Here is a 23,734-nt window from a genome sequence, read left to right on the forward strand (position 1 = left end):
AAATCCACATTGGGGCCTCAGCGTCTGTCTAGAGAACAGAAACTCTGTTCATGTTTATCACCTAAATGGACGCTGTGACTAATGTTTGACTAATGGTGGCCGAAGACACACACAAGTTAGTCCTACTCGCCTTCTTCTGGTTGGGCCAGGAGTGAGTCAGCAGGAGCCCAGGCAGAGAGTGAACGTTAGTCTAACAGCCATGTCGACCCATGGGTTCCTGTGGCCTCCGGCCCACAATGTCCTCCTTTCTCTGCTCTCAGAGGGGACTCTTGTTCCGGGGGCAGTTACCGCTCGTGCCCCGGCAGCCGCGTCCAGTAAATGTGAAAGGAATTTTGTGACTGCTGTGTCACTTTTCCGGTCTTTTTCTTCTCGCTCCTATTCTCATTGTCATAGTTAGAATAGTTGATTTATGACGGACCGTCGTCACCGTCCTCACCCTGTTAGTGAAAATGTTGTGTCACTGTTTCAATTGGTGTCTTTATATCACAGCCATTGTCTCTCGAGTTCACACCTCCAGCACGCCAACACTCACGGCGCATTTGCAGCACATGATATCAAGTCATTACCACACTGTGAAAAAGGTCAATAAAATCCTGCAGTGACTCTACCAAACCAAATATAGATCTGTCCTTCATTAGACTACAACAGTATTTTAATATCAGAAACACACTGTTTCTGCTTCTCTCTCTCTCGCACACATGCTCATACACACACACACATACACACAAGTGCTGACATACTGTCACTCACTGACACACACATGCACAGGCGAGTGCACACGCATACACACAAAGGCAAAGTGCTATTTACGTCCCACATCTTCCAACCAGACAGCCGTTAATCCAAACCACCATAGAGGGGGAAAGACAAGACAGAGTGTGGAGAGACAGTGAGACACAGTGCGAGACGATGTGCGTGACAGAGACAAACAGACAGAAGCATAGAGAGATAAAGAGGGAGAGGGTGAGGAAAAAGAGAAAGTAAAGAGCGACAGAAGTAAGCAGAGGTGATGCTGGTGATAAATAAGGAGGTCTACTCTGTAGTGATGTCAGTCATGGGAGGACACAGTGTTAAATCTCTTTGGCAGGAACCACAACATGGGAACACAAGCTCGATATAAACCAATGGCATATGTCTGACACCAGATGACGGCTGGTTCCCAATGCCGAACCATCTGAGACTCCATGTCAGCTACATCTCTATTCCTTTCAGCATCCACACAGCAATTTGCATAATAGTAAGCAAGACAAATGTCGTGCAAATCCATTCCAGTGCACTCTTTCACAAACTGTGCGTCAGGACCCACAGTGAGTCACAGGCTTGGCAGGGGTGGATCGACATGAAGCATGTGCACCAGCATGTTACTGAGCTCCAGTGATAAATTTTTCAAATATGGGTCCAACTACAGAGACCCTTCACCACAGCATCAGTTAGCTTACAGAGCTCTGTGTGGTGGTTTGGTTTATGCATTTTGAAATCGAGAGTCTTTTCATTACAAAATTGAGCAAAATCCTCAGGAATCTGTGGTCACAGTCACAAAATTGCTCCTGAGAAGGCTCTCAAGCTTTTCCCCCGATATTTTCTGTGAAGATAGGCTCATATGTCACAAACTTCTCTTGGCTGCTCTCCACAAAAATGTCAAATAGGGCTTTACCTGGCAACCACACAACAATGTAAACAAGCATAAACAGACTTTCCACAGTAGCTAAAACCTTTAGTACTTCCATTTAAAACAAAGTCAAACAACTTTGTTATATTCATGATACACTGAAATAATTCACTTTAATAACAGGAAAATGCTAAAATATAATTTAGTTAGTTTGTTTGTATTTTTGTTTTCTTTTGGTTAAAGGCCTATTCAGTGTAACTGTCTAATTTTCTAGCTCCCATTTATGATGTGAGACACTGACTCAATAAAAATATTGACAAGCTAGGTTCAACAATAAAATCTTCAGCTCAAATTGTAAGATAATATGACTGAGATAACCTTCCATTTGATATAAAATTGTTACAACAAAAAGTCAATCCTCTAAATTGTTTAATAGGGTTAGCTGCTGGGATATAGGGTTAATGTAAACACATTGTAGTTAAGTCGGTTATTTCAAAGCATTAAAGTTAAGGGGAAAATGGGGAACTTGGTTTTCCAGAATCATATTTATTTTTTATTTCTTCCTTAGACTTAAGGAGGAAAAAATAGCACTTACAGTTTTTTCCCACGACATAATGTGAAGCTGGGCTCTTGATTTTGGTCTGACTGCTCCCTGAGGGCAATTAATAAGAGCTGTGCCATTCCCCACTCATGTATGTCTGTGGGGCACTTTGTACAAATTTAACAAACAGGATTGTGGGCAGTTAAATTCTTGCGTCTCCTAACATTTTTTCCTAGAACCTGGAGAGATGAATTAACAATGTGCCAGCCTCCCCTTGTGTATTTCCTTAATGTGGCTGAGAGAAAAGGTTTCATTTAAGGAGGTGGGCATGGCCAACAGCCTCTCATCAGGAGACTGGGACCTTTAGCAAAACCCTGAGGAGCAAACCAGGGGAAAATCAGAAGGAGGGACACAGGGAGAGAGAGAGAGAGAAAGATGGGAATGAGGGAAAAAAGAGCATGAGCAAAGAGGGCAAGAGAGAGAGAGAGAGGAGAATGAAGTTAGAGAATGGGTTTGAGACAGCAGCGAGTGAGAGACAGACATTTGGAGAGAGAGAGAGAGAGAGAGAGAGAGTGGGGGCAGAAGTAGGGGGGATAGAGAGAGAGAGGGAGACTGAGTAATCAAGGAGAATCAGGACATTTCCTCTGTAATACCCACAGGCCTCGGCTGAGCCCCAGCTCCACAATCCTCGCTGATTGGAGGGAAGGGTTTGTTTGAAGAGGAGGTCAGGACCGTCAGTACCTTGTTAAGGAAAAGTTGTGTCCAGAGGAATGAAGAAGGCTGACTCCTTCCTGAGGAATTCATAGGGGAATTGTGTGCACCAGCTTGCGTGCGTGTGTGTTTGCGCGTGTGTGTGTGTGTGTGTGTGTTTGCATGCATGTGTGTGTGTGTGTGTGTGTGTGTGTGCATGCGTGCATGTAAGCAAACACAGAAACACACACACATTTTAGAAGGAGACACAGTTTTGGGCCTGAGAGAAAGAAAGAGGGCAAGTGTGATTGTTTGTGCATGCATTTGTGTCTTTCTGTGTGTGTGTGTGTGTGTGTGTGTGTGTTCTGTTAGTCACTAAAAAGGAGAAGCAGAGAGCAGGAGAAATCAGACTGATTTAAGGACGACCACTTAGCCCCCCTCCTCACAGAGTTTCTGAAGCCAGGATAGCAGCACTGGCATTCGCCGCAATAATGCATGACAGATGTACATCAACCATGCTCTCTTCGTCCTCTGCTCTCTCTCTCGCCCTCTCCCTCTCTCTCTCTCTATTTGTGCCTCCTCCCATCTGGACCCAATGTGTTGTTTGTGATGGGCATCAAGGCATTAACCACTATAAAATTGAAAAAGCAAGGATTACGCTCTCGTCTATACAGTCTTCCTGTTTTTGGTGGTCGAATAACGACTTTATGGGCAGGGAATGTTTATTAGAGCTGGCACAGTGTTGATGTGGGCTCCGGGACTGCTTTCATCTTCAGCATCTCTCTGAAACGTACACTGTGACAGCCCGGGCCACCCAAAGTTGACCGAGTCAACAATGAATCGGGGTAGACCTGTCGTGGTGAGAATGATGAATCGTTCACATGGAAATAGGACCGGAAGGCGCAGTTACTCAGTGGAATGATCTTACATATGTAGAGAAAAAACTCTGTTTGCTAATTGTCATAAAAAGCTGCCAGTGGGAAATGACTGCGCACTGTCTGTGGTCAACATGGGAGAGAATGGGCGTGCTGAGGGCTCACATTTGGTTGTGTTTCCAATTTCAGACAGCAGAGAGCAGCACATTCGCATGATAGCAAGCCATTACCACACTGTGGAAAAAGGTCAATAAAATCCTGCAGTGCTTCTACCAAACCAAACAGACAACTGGCCTTCATTAGGCTACACCAGTGTTTTACCAACACTGTAGTATTCTAAATTGTAAACACATGCTTATAATCTTTGCCTTTTAAAAATGAAGCTCTCGCATTAAAATGTTCATTTGCAATGTGTGCTTTGTGTTGGAGTTGGGCAAGCATGAGTTATTTTATGTAGTACATAGTATGAAGTCTGAGGAAAAGAAAAAAATTTAAATAAAAAAACAAAGTCACTAATGAAAAGCTAGGAGGCAGAGGAGACAAGTCTCACCATCTTCCAGTGAATACAGGTCAGTTAAAGTTAAACAACATGTAATTACAGATATTGTATTGAGTTTGTTCTGATATTTTATACAGGAGAGGAGAGGAGAGGAGAGGAAACATGATAGTGCTGAGATGTGGCCACATTTGTGCTGTGTCACCATGCTGTAGTACTTTGGTTGACTACTTCCTCTTAGCACTAAATGGACTTAGCACAAAGCCTGGGCACGGAGGATAAACAAGGGTCACCAACTGTTAGTCAGTTCAAAGCATTCCTCATAAGAGCAATACAGATAGTACATGTAGCAGAATAAAAGCCTTTCATTAAAATATCAACACCACACTCATGCACCCTCAGCTCATGTTTTTCCATCTCATTTGGTTGTGCTGAATAATCTACAATGTTCATTAAAGATAAAGGCAGCACAGCCAAAAAAAAAAAAAAAAAATAGTATGACTACTATGTAAAAATGTCAGAATATGAGTACCAGAGTATGGCAGAGTGCTAACTAAACTTACCACTTTATTTTATTGGCTAACCAAAAAATAATGTTGATAGTGTAAACAGCCTTCATCTAAGGATGCAAAACATTAATGCATTTGTGTATGGCAAGGTTACTATAAGAAATGCAGACAAAGAGGGTCCTATTGTGATCCTTGACGCTGAGTACTACAATAAGAAAATGTTTCAACACCTGCATACCCCCACATGTAAAGAATTGGAAAGGAATCCAATCGATGAAGTCTCAGATCGACAGTCTAATTAAGTTAGCCCTGAAATCACAATGGATATCTAAAAAGGAATTCCAGTACTGTACAAACTCATGTCCAATTACACAAATTCTGTACGGCCTCCCAAAAATACATAAGCATGGTAAAGATCCACCTTTCAGACCAGTTGTGTCAGGAATCTGACCTGTCACTGAACCTCTATCTAAACATGCAGACTTTTGCTTTAAAGACTTTGTGACCACCCTGCCCTGCTACCTCAGAGACACCAAGGACATACTTATTTGCCTCAAAGAGTTTACTCTAAAACCAGAAACTACTGGTCTCACTTGATATTGAAAACCTGTATGGATGTATTCCTCATGAAGTTGCATTAGAGTGTGTCTCTCACTATCTATTCCAACCTGATTCAACACAAAATCCTCCCAAAAACATCCTCTTAGAGCTGCTACATTTAGTCTTGAGCCATAACTGCGTGAAGTTTGATTTCAGGTATTATCTCCAACAAGGTGCAACAGCTGTGGGAGCAGCAGTGGCGCCCTCTGTTGCAGGCCTTGCGATGGGCCAAAGGGAGAACAGAATCATTCAAGACCCTTCAAACAACCCTTACTTCTACATAATAAAGCTGTACAAAAAGTACATAGACAACATTGTTTTACTTTGGCATGGCACCTAAGATGAACTAAATGAATTTGTTTATTACATCAGTGCAAGCTCATGTTTTTTGAAATTCACTTCTGATTACAGTTTGGATAAAATAACATTCTTGGATTTGACTATCACCTGAGGTACAGCTGGAGTTATCCATACATTGATCTACAGAAAGAACTTCATCATTACATGCTACGAGCAACTATCCATCATGAAAGAAAATATGTTAGCCAATTTATGTCACTCACATGCAACTGCTCCACATCATCAGATTTTGATGACAAATGTGTAGACATGGTCGGTAGGTTCAGAGAAGTGGGCTACTCATCTCAAAAAATAGAAAATGCCATCCAGCGTGCAAAGACAATCCCAAGATTTAAACTCTTTGATAATCAAGATGATTCAACCCCAAACTACTTGTCTCTCAACATCTGGCATGTACAAATGTGGAAGCTGTGCGTGTTACAACACAGTAAACACCAAGACATCCACTTTCTGGAAAGACGATCCCTATCCATCAGTACATCAACTGTAAATCCACTCATGTTACTTACATGCTGACTTGTCCTTTTTGATCGGCATATGTGGGCCAAACAAAACATGCTCTTACCCTAAAACTCTCAGAACACAAAACTGCAATAAGTACAAACAATTTGTCTAGTCTGGGTTAGGGTTAATCACTCAACACTCATGTCATATCCCTAAGAGAAAAAAAATAGCTTAAAGAGAATTGTTTTGGATCTGGTTCCTAATTTATACCATGCACCCAAATGGACTAAACAATGACTTTAATCTCAAGTGTTTCCTCTAAATGTTCAATGTCCCATTATCTTTTTATGAAATTGTTTGTTGACTATCAAACCCTCCCGATAACCCTAACCCTAATGACCTTTTCAGTAAACATGCATTTGTTTATCATCTATTTCTGCTGATACAGGCAACCTAGAATGATTATTCAAATGATTGGACATTCAATTCCTTGAACCACAATCATCACACATGGGCACCCGCATGCACAGACAGACTGCATTATCTCTGTTCACCAGAGCTTTGACAGCACATACCATAAAATGAATCACTGCACCTGAATCACTTCCCGTGACTTTTTCATGAAGCAATAACAGCAGTGATATGAGTAACGAGCTGCTACTTGTAATAAGTCTGCGTTTTTAAAATTCTTACTAAACTAGAGGTTATTATGGACATGATAAAAAATACCAAAAAAGCAACAAGAATAACAATTTACTTATAGATTTCTTTCTCATTGGACATTATTTCCAGTATGATTAGGAAAATCCTCCACATGAACACTGATGGATTTTCTGTTGTGACGTCTCCACCAGTCAGAGATAGGAGTGCTCCCCACTGAAACATGAACACATCAGATATCTTCTGGTAAGACAGCACAGAGTCTGGACTGGCTGGCTGTCCTCATGTGATGCAAGCCTGGGGAAGACAGAATCTGCAAGTCATTTTTTGTTTTCACTTTCTCTGCATGTATCACTTAGAGGACATTTGCCAAATCTCCCACAAGAGTATTTGAAACCCTACTTCCAATCTATTACAGTAAATTACCTGGCACTGCTTGACATAGCTACTCTGTCTCCATCTGTCACTGAAAGAGGGTTTTTACTCAAACACATTTATTTTCAATATCTTTTTGAATAGTCTGAAGTCAACTAGCTGCCACTTTCCCACATGTAATGACATTAAGCTCTCTAGACCTCACTGAGATATTCAACTGAATGGAAATGATTAGGACTGACACAATGATATATCTGTACATATATGGTTTAGTGAATCCTCACTGCAAATTACTATAATATTCCCATAAAGTGCCTGTGGTAATGAATTATGAGTTTAAAATGACTTATACTTTATGACATAGGGTATCCCATACCAATCATATGATAGGATATATCTTGTTTTACGATACGATGTTGTTTATCATCTTAAATTAATTTTAGGTTTACTGTGCCTGTCATTAAGGAGCGGCAAAGTACGGAAGAAATACTTACACACAAACAACATGATTCAGCAGTTTAGAGCAAGGAAATAAACAGATACCGCTTCTCGGCTGAACCTGTTTGTTTGTTTGTTTGTGTGTTTTGTCTGATTCATCATGAAACCTCGCCCACAAACGTGTGTGTGTGTGTGTGTGTGTGTGTGTGTGTGTGTGTGTGTGTGTGTGTGTGTGTGTGTGTGTGTGTGTGCGCGCGCGTTATATTAGTATTAGGCCAACATTTAAAGATGTACTGCAGCGGTGTTGCCGCTGAAAATCTGTTCACACCAGACCAAGGTTCACTTTCAGTTTGAGGAATGCTGCTCGCTTCTCCGGACTTGTTGCCGTGTAGCTGCGCTCTCAGAGAGCAGCGTGCTGCCCTCGCAGGGAGCAGCGCTGAATAGTTGCAGAGTCATGATGGTGCAGAAATTCCTCCCATAGCCCCTTGGATGTGTGCCAGCAGCAAAGCAACAGCAGCGGATATAGATCCGCACTTTGAGGCTGCTGTTAACTGGCTGGTCTTGGCGCTGTTCTGGCCTTGTCGCTGTCAAGAGGGAATGACTAATCTGTTCTCATGAGTCGCTGAGGACACAAAGTCTCAGCCTGCGACCGGACAAGACCTCAACACCCGTGCGTAAAGTCTGCGTGCTGATTTTTGTGATACTATCCCCCTGTAGCGGGGTTAGGACCACCGCGTACATCGCCCTTTTCTGCCATGGAGTTTAACTTCCCATGAGGGGGTTTCCAGGTGAGTCACTGTAGATTTCATTACTCGCCTGTAACTTCGAAGCGGTCTGGTTTTGACATGCTGGGTGGCGCCCTGACGACAAATCACCACAACTTTAATACTCCACCATGAATTGAACGTGCATGTGTGCCAGTCTGTGGTGGCGCTATGGTGACCATATTTAGTATTACTATGATATCGCTGTATAATAGTTGATTGATGTTGGATAGTTCACAGTTTGGAGGCGTTTAGGCTGTAGTATCCATTTGTAATCTGCTGAGCGGTTATTATATAAGCGTACGGCTCTCTGTCTCACGAACGCGCAGTCTCATAAAAGGGAATTGAAACTTTTGTACGTTGGCCCATCTGTCTGTGCGTGATTCATGGTCAGAGAGCTGAGCGCTGCTGAAACCGAGCTGCTGCTTGTTTGGCACAACCTCAGCTGATTTTGATCTTTTGATTCATGTCTAAAATATTTCCTAAACCAGCCAGTCATCGTGTGGTGCGTTTAAGGATACTATACATGCGTCATTGTCAAAATTGTGCGTCCCTGTTGTACTAAAAGATCACTGGGGTCATATAGGAGACAGAACTCAGCCTACAATAAAGATAAGGCCACCATAAAACAACCACGAGAGCCACACCTCATGGTACACACCTGTTTAGGTACCCATAGGAATATCATACAAATTCATTCTATACAATTCATCATGCAGCAGATGGCCAGATTCAGCATCAGGGTTTTATGTCTTGTGTATCAAATGTCCCACTTGACAATATGTCTCCTGAAGGGCACCACTCAGCATCTCTAACATACAGAGGATCCAGTTGGTGCTGTCATATTGATAACCAAGGGCTCAGGTTACCCTTTATTTGTCTGAAGTAGTATATTTTGTGTTAACATGGCACTATCAATGATATAGCAAGATTTTTGTCCTCACCTGTCAGATCATGATGTTCAATTTTGGAGTTAAACTGTTACTAATTGAATTGTTACCAGGGGCAACAGGTTAAAAGCTGTAGACTGTTGTAATTTGTTTGTCCTGCTGATCATGTTATACTGTGATTGAGGTGTGGGATGTTGCAAGGTGATGTTATATTATAATGCAAAGTTTCTATAATGGTGCCACTTAGCCAATTTTAAGAGAAAAAGCAAAACCAAAAGCACTTTTGTCATCAGTATACTTTGACCTCAGTTAGTCGTTGTGCTACTTATGAGGTCACATGGCATTAAAAAAAAAAAAAAAAAAACTTGCATCAGTGCAGTTTCCCATCTTTGTAAGAGATGCGTGTTAATTGCAGTTCAGAGATCATGAGCACAGAGTGGCTGTTTGGTGACAGATAACGTTTCCATTTTAGATGCTACGGGGAGGTCAATTTCACTGCTTAAACAAACTCTTTTAGTACACAAAGGTCACAGATGACTCCACAGACCAGGGTCAGCAGACTGCTCTGCTGCCCAGACTGCAACCCATTAGAAACAACTTGTAAATGGTTAACTCTCTTTCTCTCTCTCTCTCTCTCTCCCCCTCTCTCTTTCTCTCGCTCTTTCTCTCCCTCTCGCTCTATCACTCTCTCTCTCTCCGTCTCTCTCTCTATCACTCTCTCTCTCGCACTCTGTCACTCATTGTGTGTGTTAGTAAGAAATGTCAAACTCCATGAGCCTTATTCTTCATTGCAAATTTTGCACTAAGCCAAACCTGATCTGTGATTCATGAAAAAAAAAAAAAATCTGTATATGTGTTATATCTTAAATGCCCAAATTCATTTCTGTTATCTTTTTTTCAAATCAAACTCCTGCCGGCTTGACAAACGCTGCCTTATAGCTCTGCACACTATGTTTACAAGTAATTCACTGTTAACCCCCTTAAAGCCTGGTCAGGAGTGCAGGACAAGGCGATACATCCAAGCACAATGGCCCTTTATGGAAAACTGAGTGGCTCTAGTGTATTAACAACTCTCTCTCTCTCTCTCTCTCTCTCTCTCTCCAACCTTCCCTCTCTGCTGAACTGATCCAACTCTCCTTTTTTTCTGCCTCTCCCACTTTTTCATGCTGTCCCTCTTCATCTCTTTATCCATCTCTCCATCATATTCTCCTTTACTCTCTTACTCCCAATTATAAAATACACCATTATCACTCCCTTTTCCCTCTTTGTCTTTCTTTCTTTCCCTCTCTCTCTCTCTCTCTCTCTCTCTCTCTCTCTCTCTCTCTCTCTCTCTCTCTCTCTCTCTCTCTCTCTCTCTCTCTGTCCCTGTTTCCCTCTCCCTCTCTCTCTTTCTTTGGGTCATGTGACAAATGATCAGGCTGACTGCAAGATGAGGGAGTTTTAGGCCCAACAGATCCAGTTGTGCAACTCCATAAAGCTGCACTCCTTCAGACAGGAGCACTATTAACCTTCTACCTCTTGGTTTTGCAAGTCAAAAACACATGAAACTGTTACGAAACACACAGAGTCCAACTGATGCTGCTGATACAGCAAAAAAAAAAAGTAAATTATGCCAAACATGTCTTATGCCATTTTGCATGAAGGTCTCAAGTGTTTGAATTACTGTAATGATCTAAGGATTGAGCTAAGCACTGTCACAGCAGGGGTTTGTTTTCCCAGCAGTCACTCATGCTAAAAATACATCCATTGTATGCACATTCGGCACAAGTGGACATTTGACTGTGAGAGTCCTTGCACAGGCATTGCAGTATAAGTCTTTCCTTGTCTTCTTCTTTTTTAAACACTTAATTTCGTTTTTACAAGTGATAATAGTGATAACAACCTTATCTGGCTCTTCTAATCATGAACTGATTTGTTCTGCTTCACCTGCAGCAGCAAGTGATACACTTTGAAATGCATATCTGATGTTTCATTCTTGGTTTTGTGCATTATATAATGAGGATCTTTCAATCCACTGCTCCGAGGCAGACAACTTTACTGTTATGAGTGTGCTCTCATTTGTCATTTAGCTATTTAGTTAAAAGGTTTGGTCAAACAGGTTCCACTCAATCATGAGATGAGCTGGAAGAAGACACTGCCGCAGTCTGATGTCATAAATCTCAAGTGGGAAGTGGTTTTCACGACTTATTTAGAGAGCCTAAGTCGAGTCTGTTAAAATGAATGGAACTTTATGAAATCATGAAGTGCTCGCTCAGGGACAGCGTCTGATCTCTGGTAGGAAACCATTCATGATTTTTAGTTCTGTGTGTGCGTGTGTGTGTTTGTGTGTGGGTGTGTGTGTGTGACTGTTGCCATGTACAAGCTCACCGTCATTCATGTCTGGCTCACACACTGTGAGTCTGACTGTTGTTCTGAAGTTCTGATGGTGAGTCTTAAAAGCGGAATTAACAAGGAAGTGTTTTAATCAGATTTATTTGCACAAATATTTCCAGGTAGTACCAGCAATACCAGCTCTTTGACACGCATCGTCTGCTATTCTCACATTCATAGAACCAAGTACTGCAGATAGTTGCTTGATTGTTTCCAGAGGTATTTAGAGTCCATTTTATTTTTAGACCAAACTGAAAATTGTCATAGGTTTACATTGCATCTGAGAAAATGTTGTTGACACCTTGGAAATCTTTCAAAAATCAGCACATAAAATAAAAAGCCACACCATAAGCCGCCTGAATGGTCACCATTGTACCGTAATACATCCTCAGAGGATACGCCTCTACATTAAGGCCACGGACTAAATCAAAGCCATGAATTCAGTCGAGCAAATCTTCAGAAAATGTGATATGTCAGAGGTTGAAATAGCATAGCAATGGCATGCCGTTCACCAAAAGATTTAAACGTTTGAAATTTAAAAGGAAATTCTTTTCCTGCGTTAAATGAAAGTGAACTGACTCCTGGTGGAAACCTTACAGTATAAAGCGGCCATTATACTACTTGTTGATTGTCTTGTTTGTTTCAGTAGCGAGGAAGTGAAACCTTTAGAAATGTATGTATGTGTCACACACACACACACACACACACACACACCCTTGATTCACATACGCACACACATGCACACACATGCACTCACAGAGGGCCCCTTGGGGAAATGAATGTACTGACGTGAGGTTTTGGATCCCCAGCTTTTTTCAAACCACTAAAAGACTCCCTCATCTTTTCTTAACCTATTTATTTATTTATTTTTTACAGAATAAGAGTCACACCAGATGAAGTTAAAGAAATCCCCGGTGGGATGCATCTGATCATTCAGTTGTACATATTTGTCAGCCGCTTGCCTTCTTCTGCGGCACTTTAATTTCAGAGGACTAACAAAAACATCACAATGGATTTCTCTGAAAAGCCTGAAATCTGTAAAATATGGACTGACAATTAAATGATCATGATTTGAGTCAAGATTTGGAAACTGTGACTGTGTCCAGATACAACTGTGGTTAGTCATGTTGGAGGCTGGATCTGTCACTGGAGGAGCATTTTGTGGCTCAACCTCGACGTACAAGTTCCCACTGTGTTTATGCAGCAGCTGCCTCTTCCTTAGGAATACTCTCTCTCCTGATTGGCTGTGGATGGGATCGACCATGGCTAGTAGCATTACACTGTTCACATTACTTATTTCTTGGGAGATGCTCTGCTAACTGAATGGATGTAGCCTTTTGTTTTAAATTTTTGAAAAAAATGGAGGAACTAAGGACATCATCTCTATTCTCTGGGGACAAATTGACAAATTTGGCCTAAAGGGACATGTTCAAGACTTCACCTTAATGGAATTAGAGCTAAAAACCTTGAACTATAAAGGACAAGACAAGTGAATAGTTAACAATCCCTCATTTAAAAAAGAAAAGAAAAAATCTTCTGGAGTCCCTCTGTCCTGTCATCTGAGATGCACTGCCCCATCAGGAAGAAGCGCCCCGCTCGGGGTGCCAATTTCGCGGCGATTGTGGTTCCCTCTATGCGTGGGTCTGGTTACCTTGACTACACCGTCAAGACCCACGCTTCCAGTTCGATGAAGGTCATGGATGAGTTCAGACGCCATGAGATGCTGTGTGATCTGGTGCTACATGTCACATACAAGGAAAAAATGGTGGACTTCAAGGTGAGAGGTCATTCATTCAAAGAAATGTATCATACAAGTTGGGGGCTTTAATTTATTTTTATACACAGGGCCATTTAAAATGAGTGCAAACATGAAATTAATTTCCTCACCACAAAAGGGCTTTTTTTTTTTAGACCTGTATATATCTCTTATCTGATTTGAGAAACTGCAGCACTGCTTACAGTCATATAATACAGCATGGTGCTGTGTGTTGTTCTATCACCACTGATTAAACAGACAGGGTGTCCCAACCAGAAAGACCAACCAGACAGTTTAAAGGAGTGTTTCAGTGTCATGTGATCTGTGTGTTTGGCCTTTCCACCCTGCACAGCAAATAATCCTGAAGTCAACACTTGAATAATGAAACAAAGCTCTACTTTGCCGCCTCATCCTTCGCCTTTTAGGTGCACAAAGTGGTGCTGGCATCCTGCAGCCCCTACTTCAGAGCCATGTTCACCAGCAGCTTTAAAGAGTGCCGTGCCTCAGAGGTCACCCTGCGCGATGTCTGCCCCCAGGTGGTGGGAAGGCTTATTGACTTTGCCTACACCTCCCGCATCACCGTGGGAGAGAAGTGTGTGTTGCATGTTCTTCTGGCTGCTATGAGGTGAGATTCCTGGATCAGCAGTGGATAGTGCGAAGAAAGAGAGTGGATGGCCTGCTTTCCTTTGCTTTTAGACAAACCTGAATCACTGAATTTAAATTAGAATCAGAGTCATCTGTACTGGCCAAGTAGGTTTGGATAAGCATGGGTGCATACTTGATGTTGTCAGTCTCAATACATGTCTAAATCTAATGTGATAAATATAAAACATAATAAAATAATAAATATAGCAATAAGAATTGACAAATGTAGAGTTTGAACAAGTGTGCAGCATCAATACATATATATATACACAATAGAGTTTAAAATGAATTTAACATGTATACATTCAGTTAATTCAGTTCAATTCAGAAACTTTTCTCATACCCCACGGGCAATTAGTGATGAAGAATTAAGTTAAATTACTGAGGCTTAGACTTTCTTTGAAGCAATCATGCTGGCAAATGCCCACAGATGTAGAAAACAAATAAATGGATCAGAACAGAAACCAACTGATTTTGCCCTACATCGAAATTTCAGAATTACAAAAGGTGCGATCTGAAATGTGACCTTCTGAATTCTGATATTTTTTATCCTTTTTCTCTATCACTCTCTCAGGATGTACCTGCTAAATAAAACTTAAATCAAAATAGAAATTTAAATTCGAAGGCTAGGTTTGGGCTCTAAAGACCGTCATAGTCAGTGCTTATTTTTATTTTTCGACATTTTTTTGCTCTGTTTCACCAGGTATCAGATGGAGGATGTGGCCAAAGCGTGCTGTGATTTCCTCACAAAGCACCTGGAGCCGGCTAATGTCATCGGCATCGCCCGCTTCGCTGAGGAGATCGGCTGCACGGAGCTGCACCAGCAGAGCAGAGAGTACATCAATACACACTTCAGTGAGGTGGTGTGAAAGGACAGAAAGTACATGCGCACACACTGACATACACACACGCATACAATAATGCAGTCTTTCACCTAGTTCGTAGCTCCTCTTTGAGATCAAGCCAAGACAGGTAAAAAAAAATATATATATAGTCATGAAGTGCTTTTTTATTGTCACAATTTGCTTTTCAGAGCAGCAAACGAGATAAATTTACTGAGAAAAGAAAGAGTGCTTTTAAGCTAGAAGTCGTCAAACATGCAGGCTGTACAATACTCTGTCATGCTATTCTCACATGGGAAAAAAGAGGAAACCACTTGAAATCGTCTCCTCCCAAGCTCATGTCCCTGACAGGCATAGCAACAAAGCTATAGCACTTTTCATACTGTCCTCAGATGTTGAAACCCAAATCTCTGTCTGTAGATAAGTCTGAATGACTGAATTTAAATCACTAAGGTTCAGTCCTCTTCTTTTCATTTACTGGGGAAGAAAACTCTTGATCTTGATCAAGAGGATGAGGTTACACAGACAGCAGGTAGCAGTCAGTAAGTCACCAAAGAGGGTGCAGAACAGCACAGCTTACATATTCTTTTTATGCATAGTTAGTCAGCCTTAGCACCCCGTCTTTTTCTGAGGAAAAAACACAGGTGCAGTTTTTAAAGATTAAATGTCAAGCAACATGAACCGCCGATGTTCTCAAGGAGAAATTCTCCTCTCAGGCCACACTGAACTTTTTCATTCACAGCAGGGACTTCCAACCATGTGCCACAGAGGGCCGAGAGTATAAAGGTGTTCCTTTCAGCCAAACACCACACAAGGTGATCTCAGTGGAAGAGCGAATCAGTGAAATCATCTAAAGCAGTGTTCAGTTGAAAAGAAAACCTGCATACTTTGCCTATCACCGCTCGGTTTCAAAGGTTGCTCTATGCTACTCGTCCATGCACACTTTTCTTCTTTTAGGAAATTTTGAAATGATGAAACCCAGTGTTTGAAAAATGACCTGTCATGTCTAATAATTTCTCTCTCTCTCTCTCACATGCACACACACACACACACACACACACACACACACACACACACACACACACACACACACAACACCAAGTGTTATCGTTACTGATATTTATTAAGTTAATCATCAGACAGTATTGAAAAGTGTTTAATTTAGGTAATGCCCTGTCTGAAAAGGGGCCACTGAATTTGCATACTCATTAGTATGCCCGTATTTCATTTGACAGCGTGCCTGTGTTTTCTAAATCTATCAATGTCCATCTGTCCTAGGTGACTAAAGTGGATGAGTTTTTCAGCCTTTCTCACTGCCAGCTGCTGGAGCTCATCAGTCAGGACAGCCTCAAGGTGCTCTGTGAGTCTGAGGTTTGTAGCATTTTATCTTCCATGTCACCATTTAAACAACTTCATAAACCCCATTTCACTTAAAAGACATTTATGCGGGTTTTTTGTATCTATTATAATCTTTGTGTGTTTTGGTCTTCTGTAACTCTGTGTTTATTCCTATTTAACAGTTTTATTGTTTATTATTGGCTTTCATTCACTATTGATATTTTGTCTGTAAAGCAGTTGGTAGCCCTATTCAAGTGCATGAATTATATTATCATTTCAAAATCTCATTTTGTATTGGTTACATCACTTAATATTAAATGTAAAATGCTGGCAGGATCTAGGTCAAATGGTATTTATAAGCATTTCACTGTGTTTTTTGGTCTTTTCCTGGGGTTAAACATACAGGTGTTTCCAGTTCACATGTTGAAGTGTGTATGCACAGACATTTGCTCAGAACGTCCTAGCCAATCACAAAGGAGGACACCTAGACTTGTTTCTGAACCTACTGTAATTATAGATTACCAGATTAGGAAATTTAAGATTTGGTCAAATCAGTCAGTCAGTCACAAAGGGGTGAATTTAGTCAATAAAGTCAATGTCTGGGTTGTTTTTACTTGTCATACCATACTGATATTTTGAAATGAACTCATGTATAAAGGTGTATAAAGCCTGCACAGACTGGGTCAGCTGGGATGTGGAGGGCAGAGCTCAGTATCTCCACGCTCTTCTGAACGCTGTCCGCATCTACGCCCTGCCTCCTAAGTTCCTGAAGAACCAGCTCCTGTCCTGCCCCATCCTCAGCAAGGTAATCTGCATTCTTGCAGTATGTGTCCTGGGGTAATATCCTATATTGTCATCTCTTCCCAATGAGAAACTGTCACTTCGCATCTCTTTGCCAACGTATACCTTCTTTATTCTCTAGGCAAATTGTTGCAAGGACTTCCTGTCTAAAATATTCCAGGAAATGGCACTGAGGAAGCCCCTCCCTCCTGCACCGCACCGTGGAACCCAGCTCATCTATGTGGCTGGCGGGTACTTGGAGTCTCTCTATATTACATAATACATAATATATTCAGTCTGTTTTAAACATATAGTACACCCCGGGCACACAGCGAGTTCACTCTCATAGCTCCATTTTTATGTTCCAAGTGTTTTATAGCCAGATGATATCACTGTGGGACCAAATGTCCAATATTTTCCTCATTATCTCATGTTTTTTTTCCCTCTGCAGCATTGCTTTGCTGTAGAGTGCTCTAAAAGCCATGCATGCACCCCACAGAGCTCTGGGAGAAATTTTTGGCGATGGTGCACACTAACACGGTAGCAAGCACAGTCTTCAAACTTCCTCCAGAGAACTTTAAAAAAAAAAAAAATTAAAAATTAAAACATGTTTTACTGCTGGATCCATCGGTCAAATCATCTGGTTTCAAAACACCCTAGTTATCCTTCACAAGGGAAACATAATGGATTTTTTATTGACTTTTATGGCGCTTAAACAAACATATAGCTGAGACTGACATAAGAAGGAGAAAATAATAACTTAATTAATGTGTTGCTATGTTTATTAAGTGATGCACGTTTTTCAGGCCTCTCTTGTTGATCTCTATATGAAAAGAGGGATGTATGTTTTAAAAAGGGGGTTGCAAAACAACTCAATATCATTTGCTTTTCTCTGTTCAGGTACCGGCAGCAGTCACTGGCCACCATGGAGGCCTATGATCCAAGGAGGAATGTCTGGTTGAAACTGGCTGACATGGGGGCTCCTTGCAGTGGCCTGGGAGCCTGTATGCTTTTTGGACTGCTCTATACGGTATGCATGATAATTAGAAAGTCATCATGAACAGCTGCACTACCACTAAAAAAAGATGCCATTACGAAAAAGCAGTAAATACACCAGTAAGTAGAAGTTGAAGTTCAGTATGTTGCGATGTGGTGCAGTGCAATATAAATATGCAATATAAAGTAAGTGTAAAGTGATGTGATGCAGTGTGATAAAATACAATATGAAGTACAGTTGGCAAACTAAACTGAAACATCACATTATTATACATTATACACATCCAGAGAAACCTACCGCATATACAGTTAATTAATGACACTGCTTTAGCTCTGTGCCAGTGCAATGTACAATTTATATATAGATTGTGCATTAACCTGCCCACAACCCACATTTTTCTATTGCTTCTACATTTTCTGTTTTTACTTTAGAATCTTGAATGACTGCAGGAGAGGGTGAATTTGAGGGTATTTAACATGCAATTCACTTCACACTTAGCAATGGTAATATCACTGGGGAAACTCTCTGAGAATATAAATTTTGCATCATTTTCTCAATGTTCACCTAAGGAAGTTTGCCTTGGCTGTGAGATTAAAACTATGCACTTGTTTCGAGAGACAAAAACGGATTCTCTGTAATCATCCTTTTTATTAAACCAGGTTGGGGGCAGAAATATGTCACTTCAGAACAACACAGAGTCCAGCGCCCTGTGCTGCTACAACCCTATGACCAACCAGTGGAGTGAGCACGCCTCCCTCAACATCCCCAGGAACAGGGTCGGGGTGGACGTGGTGGATGGCAGCATCTACGCTGTAGGAGGCTCCCAGGGCTCCACACATCACAACACCGTGGAGAGGTGACAGATTTCAGGGACATGTCCTTTGTTGAGTTTTTATTTAACCAGACAGGGACTGAGGAACTAATTCTTTTTAATTGCATTCTATTAACAGAGAGGGAATGTAGGTAGGAAGTAAGAGCAAGAAATTCCTCAGCTATACACATACTCTTAGACTAAGTGCAGTTACCTTTATGCACGTATGGATAATGGCATGGGAGTAGGAAAATTAATAGCTGCCATTCAGCCTAGAGAAGACTGAAAAAGGTTGCAGGGACTGTATGCCTCTTAGCCTCATTAGACAACAACATAAGCTCATTCACAACGTGTTGAGACACACTTCTCAGGAATGTCAATCCCGTTGGGAATGCTTTACATCTTGCTGTTGTTGCTGCTGCTGCGGCTGAGCATCTAACCAGGGAGGAGATAATCTCCCCAGGAATGTTAATTTCCTATCTGATTTATTAATTTGCTTGGAAATTAAGAACAAAAAGTAAACTCATTTCTTTTGATTTTATTTGCATTTTTCCTATCCCAAGAACCCACTTTATACACTTCAAGAGTAACCTTTAGAATTAGAGTCGCTGGAGAATCATTATAATCACACACCACTTAGAAGTCTACTTCTGAGAAAATGAAAAATATAATGAGCACTGATTAAATTGTTGAAATGAAAATTGTTTTATTAATGGTGTTACTGAGATTACTGTTTGCAAATTTACACGAGGTAACTGGACTTTGGCTCTCTGCACATCTCTGTGGATGCACATGCACGACCATGCAGACAAACACATGCAATTTTTTAGGGGTCAGAGTCCAGTGTCAGTATTGTAAAAGTTGTTGGAAAACACCATAAATGTACCACCAGTTGACTCAGCAATATTGTTTTACCTGTTTTTTGTAGTTGTTGTTTTTTAACATGTATCTATAAAATGTACACTTTTTGCACTCACAGACTAAGAAGTCCTTTGGTTTAGACCTTTGAGCCCGAGATTCATTCATTCATTTATTTATTTTAATGACATTATGGGCATAGAGCAAGAACGTTAATCAGTGACTGTTTGGAGTCACAGTCAACACACACTGTTTATGCTCTGGACTTTCTTTTCTCTGTCCATTCTGACTGGTGGCTGCAATCTCCTTGGCTTCAAATAAAGCTTGTCAATAGATGCCAAATATGGCTGCCAGCTTAATCTAATCCACTTAAAGTTGACAGGCTCATGTAGATTGAGAAGTAGGTGGCACGCAGCCTTACTTCTCTGAGTCCCTCTCATTTGGATTGAAGTTTTACTTAACCGCTATATCAGTGTGATTACTTTGACTGACTAACATGGGAAATCATTGGCAACTCTTGACAAATGATCACTACCTCGACTAGAGGCACTGTAAAACTGTTTTTTTTTTTTTCTTTTTCGTTGGCAGGTGGGATCCAGAGTCAAATCGCTGGTCATTTGTTTGCCCAATGTCAGTGGCTCGCCTGGGTGCCGGGGTGGCGGCATGCGGGGGGGCTCTGTATGTCGTGGGGGGCTATGATGGTCAGACCCGCTGGAACACTGCTGAGAAATACCAGCCTGATACCAACACCTGGCAGCCACTGGCACCCATGAGCTCTATACGCAGCGGACTAGGTGAGTGTGTGTAACTAACTTCAGTGGATGCAAATTTAGCTGTCGAAATGAGTGTGTGTTTTTGCATACACATAGTATTTGTTTGTGTTTAACTATACAGTGTTATCCCTTGACATCCATATATGTGATTTCTCGTCTGTATGTCCTTGAGTATAATTGCTGTACATGTACGGTTGCCTCTCTCTGTGTTTATAGGCTTGGTCTGTCTGGATTCATACCTATACGCCATAGGAGGCTATGATGGGCGGAGCCAGCTGTGCTCCATGGAGCGTTACAATGTAGCCAGGAACCTCTGGGAGCCCAGGGCCTCCATGCAGCACTGCCGCAGCGCACACGGAGTCACGGTCTACCAGGGACGCATCTTCGTCTTTGGTCAGTTCTACCTCTAATCTAACTGTGAGAGAATGGATTTTGAAACAAGAGTAAACGTTCATTCTGTATTATGAAAATACATGGGAAATGACTTCATCTCTCACGAACCAGACGGGGTTATTGCAGGCCTGTTTTTTATGGATCCAAGAGTGATAGTATGTTTTCAGCCTTGGTTCGAAAACAAAAGAAAAAAAATGACATTTGGAAAATGAAATCCCTGGCATAAATCATACTAGTAAAACAGTGAAAAAAATAGTGCACACTATTAGTGAATTCACTGTAGATGTACTGATAAAAGATAATACACTGTGTGCTTGAACATGATGGACTCCTTGTTTGTCATTACTGGTTTTACACATAAAAGGTCCATTATGTCCATGTGCTCATGACTTTAGTGGAGGGCTGTTACACTGAAATTGACTGAAAGGACCAGATGATGTCTCTGTAGCACTCTTGTTGCCTTTATGCACCTGGTCTTTGTTGTGACTCTGAATTAGTGTAAGAAATTTTAAACTGCGTGCGTGTTTGTGTGCTCTTGTATTTTAGAGGATTAGAATTAGGATCTGGTTTAGATTATGGTTGGTTTACAGTTGAGGATTTGGGTTTAGGAAGAAGGTTAGAATTAGGATTAGGTTAGTGTGAGGATTAAGATTAGGCATCCAGTGGAGACAGTTGAGGTCAGGATTAGGGGTTAGGGAATGTATGGAGTCAATGAAGGTCCTCACAAGTGTGGTAATACAAATATGTATGTGTGTTTATCCAGGAGGTTTTAACCAGAATGGCTTCCTGTCCAGCGTGGAGTGTTACTGCCCAGAAACAAATGAATGGACTTATGTCACCGACATGCCAGTCGGACGCAGCGGCATGGGTGTCGCTGTTACCATGGAGCCCTGCCCTGGCAACCTGCCAGAACAGGAGGAGGAGGACGATGAGCAGGAAGGCACATAACAGAGGATCAGGATGAGGAAACCAGAACAAACTGTTGAAGTCCCAAGTGCTGAGAAAACTGTTATAACTGGTGCTGCTTTTCAAGAGAGGGTTAAGTGCATTACACATTCCAGTATGACTACTAGTGTGTCCCCACCCACTGTGGATCTTATTTAGATCACACCATGGAATGCTACAGGCCTAGTTTGTACAGAAATGTCGAAAAAGAATTATACAGTAGTTGTACACATGTTGAAAGTGGGGAACTGGCTGCATAAACAGTGACCTCGCAATGACAAAGGTGTTACACATGTTTTTGCTGTTTGAGTATTCCCCAATGCTGTTGCTGAATCTTGAAATGTGCCTCTTTAAATGAACCTGAAATGTGGACTGACACGCTGCCTCCAGTATCTTAATTTCTAACCCCTCCCCCTTCCTCCAGTGAGCTGTTTTCTTACTTTTGTTTCATTTCTTGTGTGCCAATATAGTTTCACTGAAAACCGTTTTTTTGTTTTGTTTGTTTTTGTTGACTCGTTACTGTAAGTAATGTATGAAAATTGATTTAATCAAATACATGAATGAGAAATTTATCATCATCCCCCCACAGTGTGTTCCTTATTGTTATGAGGTTTTCCAGGTGATGGAAGTGAAGAGAAACATGTCTCATCAACCCCTTACCATCTCAATTATGAGGGTGCATCAGCCCAGTGTACTGCATGCAGCCCAAGTATGTGAGAGCGCACTGACTACCACTAGATGGTGGAATACTTCCAAAAACAGCAGCATAGTACATCATAAAAAATGCCCTCTGTTTTGCTTTTCTGTTTTGCAATGAAAAAAAAGAAAGCCCCTACAAAACCCCCAGGATACTGATGCCTCAAAACAGCAAAACAAAAAAAGGTTCTACACCTCCTCACACCTTCGCATACAAAGATGCATTCCCTGTCCACATACAAATGTTTAATGTTTAATTATAAATATGGAATGTGCACACTATTTATCTGATGTAAACATTAATATTCTTACATTCTGTGTGGTAAAAGGATGCTCGGCTCTTTGTTATAGCTGAAAACGGTTTTTATTTATAACTTCATAATAGAAAAAGGGTACTATAAGAGTCACTAGAATGTTAGTCATTATTGGCAGACGTCACTTGTGTGTTTACTTATCTCTGTGCTTTGCCTCAGTCTATCCCCTCACCAGCAATTATCCCATCAGGCCACCAAAGAAGACAGTTCTGGACAGAGCTATTATTCAAATGTAGCCTTAGTCATCTCATCATCTTGACATTTCCAATGAGGAAAAGAGAGACCAAAGAACAAGAAAGAGAAGGAAAAGGTGCATGGTTGCTTTATTCTTTTTGCTAGAATAAGAGATGTTATTTTGCCCAAATGACAGGTGATTGTAGTCAAAAGTTTCCCTTTGAGTCTTTCTCACATTTCAAACTCATGCGTGTACAGTGCTTTGTGAGCACAATTCATTATTTACAGAGCAACCTGTTGGGCGGTGAGTATAGATGGAGGAGCGACAGAGGAGGAAGCAGCAGAGCTCTGGCTGTGTGTTAGGGCCCCAGAGAGTGAGAGCAGAGACAGAGGAGGGAGCAGAGAGCTCTTACTCACTACTTAAAGCCCTATGCAAGAGCGGGTGACTCACATGGCAAACGCATGACGCAGGCATCGCACACATATGCACACACACACACACACACACACACACACACACACACACACACACACGGATTCATATACAAACACATTTGTTCTTTAACTATTACACACACACGCATACATGTGTGTGTGTACACTCATGCTAAACAAAGCTGGCTGTCTCTTATTCACAGGCTGTGGAAACAGATTTGCCTCAATGTGTTCATTGTCTCATGAGGGGAGCACAGAAAGAGATGTAGCACTGTACAGCAGGGAGATATTGCTTCCATAGAGAATCAGTGAAGGGAAATTAGTACACATACAGATGTAGCTGTTGTACAAGTCCA

At 41.4% G+C, this 23,734-nt stretch overlaps 1 protein-coding gene across 2 annotated transcripts; it reads left to right on the top strand.

The window, feature by feature from the left end:
• Positions 1-8,059: 8,059 nt before the first annotated feature.
• keap1a (kelch-like ECH-associated protein 1a) lies at positions 8,060-22,538 on the top strand. 2 transcript variants are annotated; one of them, XM_030044989.1, is made up of 12 exons: positions 8,060-8,385; positions 12,498-13,398; positions 13,803-14,002; positions 14,726-14,882; positions 16,143-16,235; positions 16,861-17,007; positions 17,125-17,234; positions 17,883-18,012; positions 18,639-18,835; positions 20,237-20,442; positions 20,638-20,814; positions 21,578-22,538. In XM_030044989.1, the coding sequence occupies exons 2-12, from the start codon at positions 13,186-13,188 to the stop codon at positions 21,760-21,762; spliced, it is 1,815 nt and encodes a 604-aa protein (XP_029900849.1). In that variant the 5' UTR covers positions 8,060-8,385; positions 12,498-13,185; the 3' UTR covers positions 21,763-22,538. The 2 variants fall into 2 exon arrangements, with proteins under 2 accessions (XP_029900849.1, XP_029900850.1); XM_030044990.1 differs by lacking the exon at positions 8,060-8,385 and having other exon boundaries at positions 12,465-13,398.
• Positions 22,539-23,734: the final 1,196 nt, after the last annotated feature.

This window comes from Myripristis murdjan, chromosome 22 (assembly GCF_902150065.1).
Source record: "Myripristis murdjan chromosome 22, fMyrMur1.1, whole genome shotgun sequence".
In the NCBI taxonomy this organism is placed as follows: Eukaryota; Metazoa; Chordata; class Actinopteri; order Holocentriformes; family Holocentridae; genus Myripristis; species Myripristis murdjan.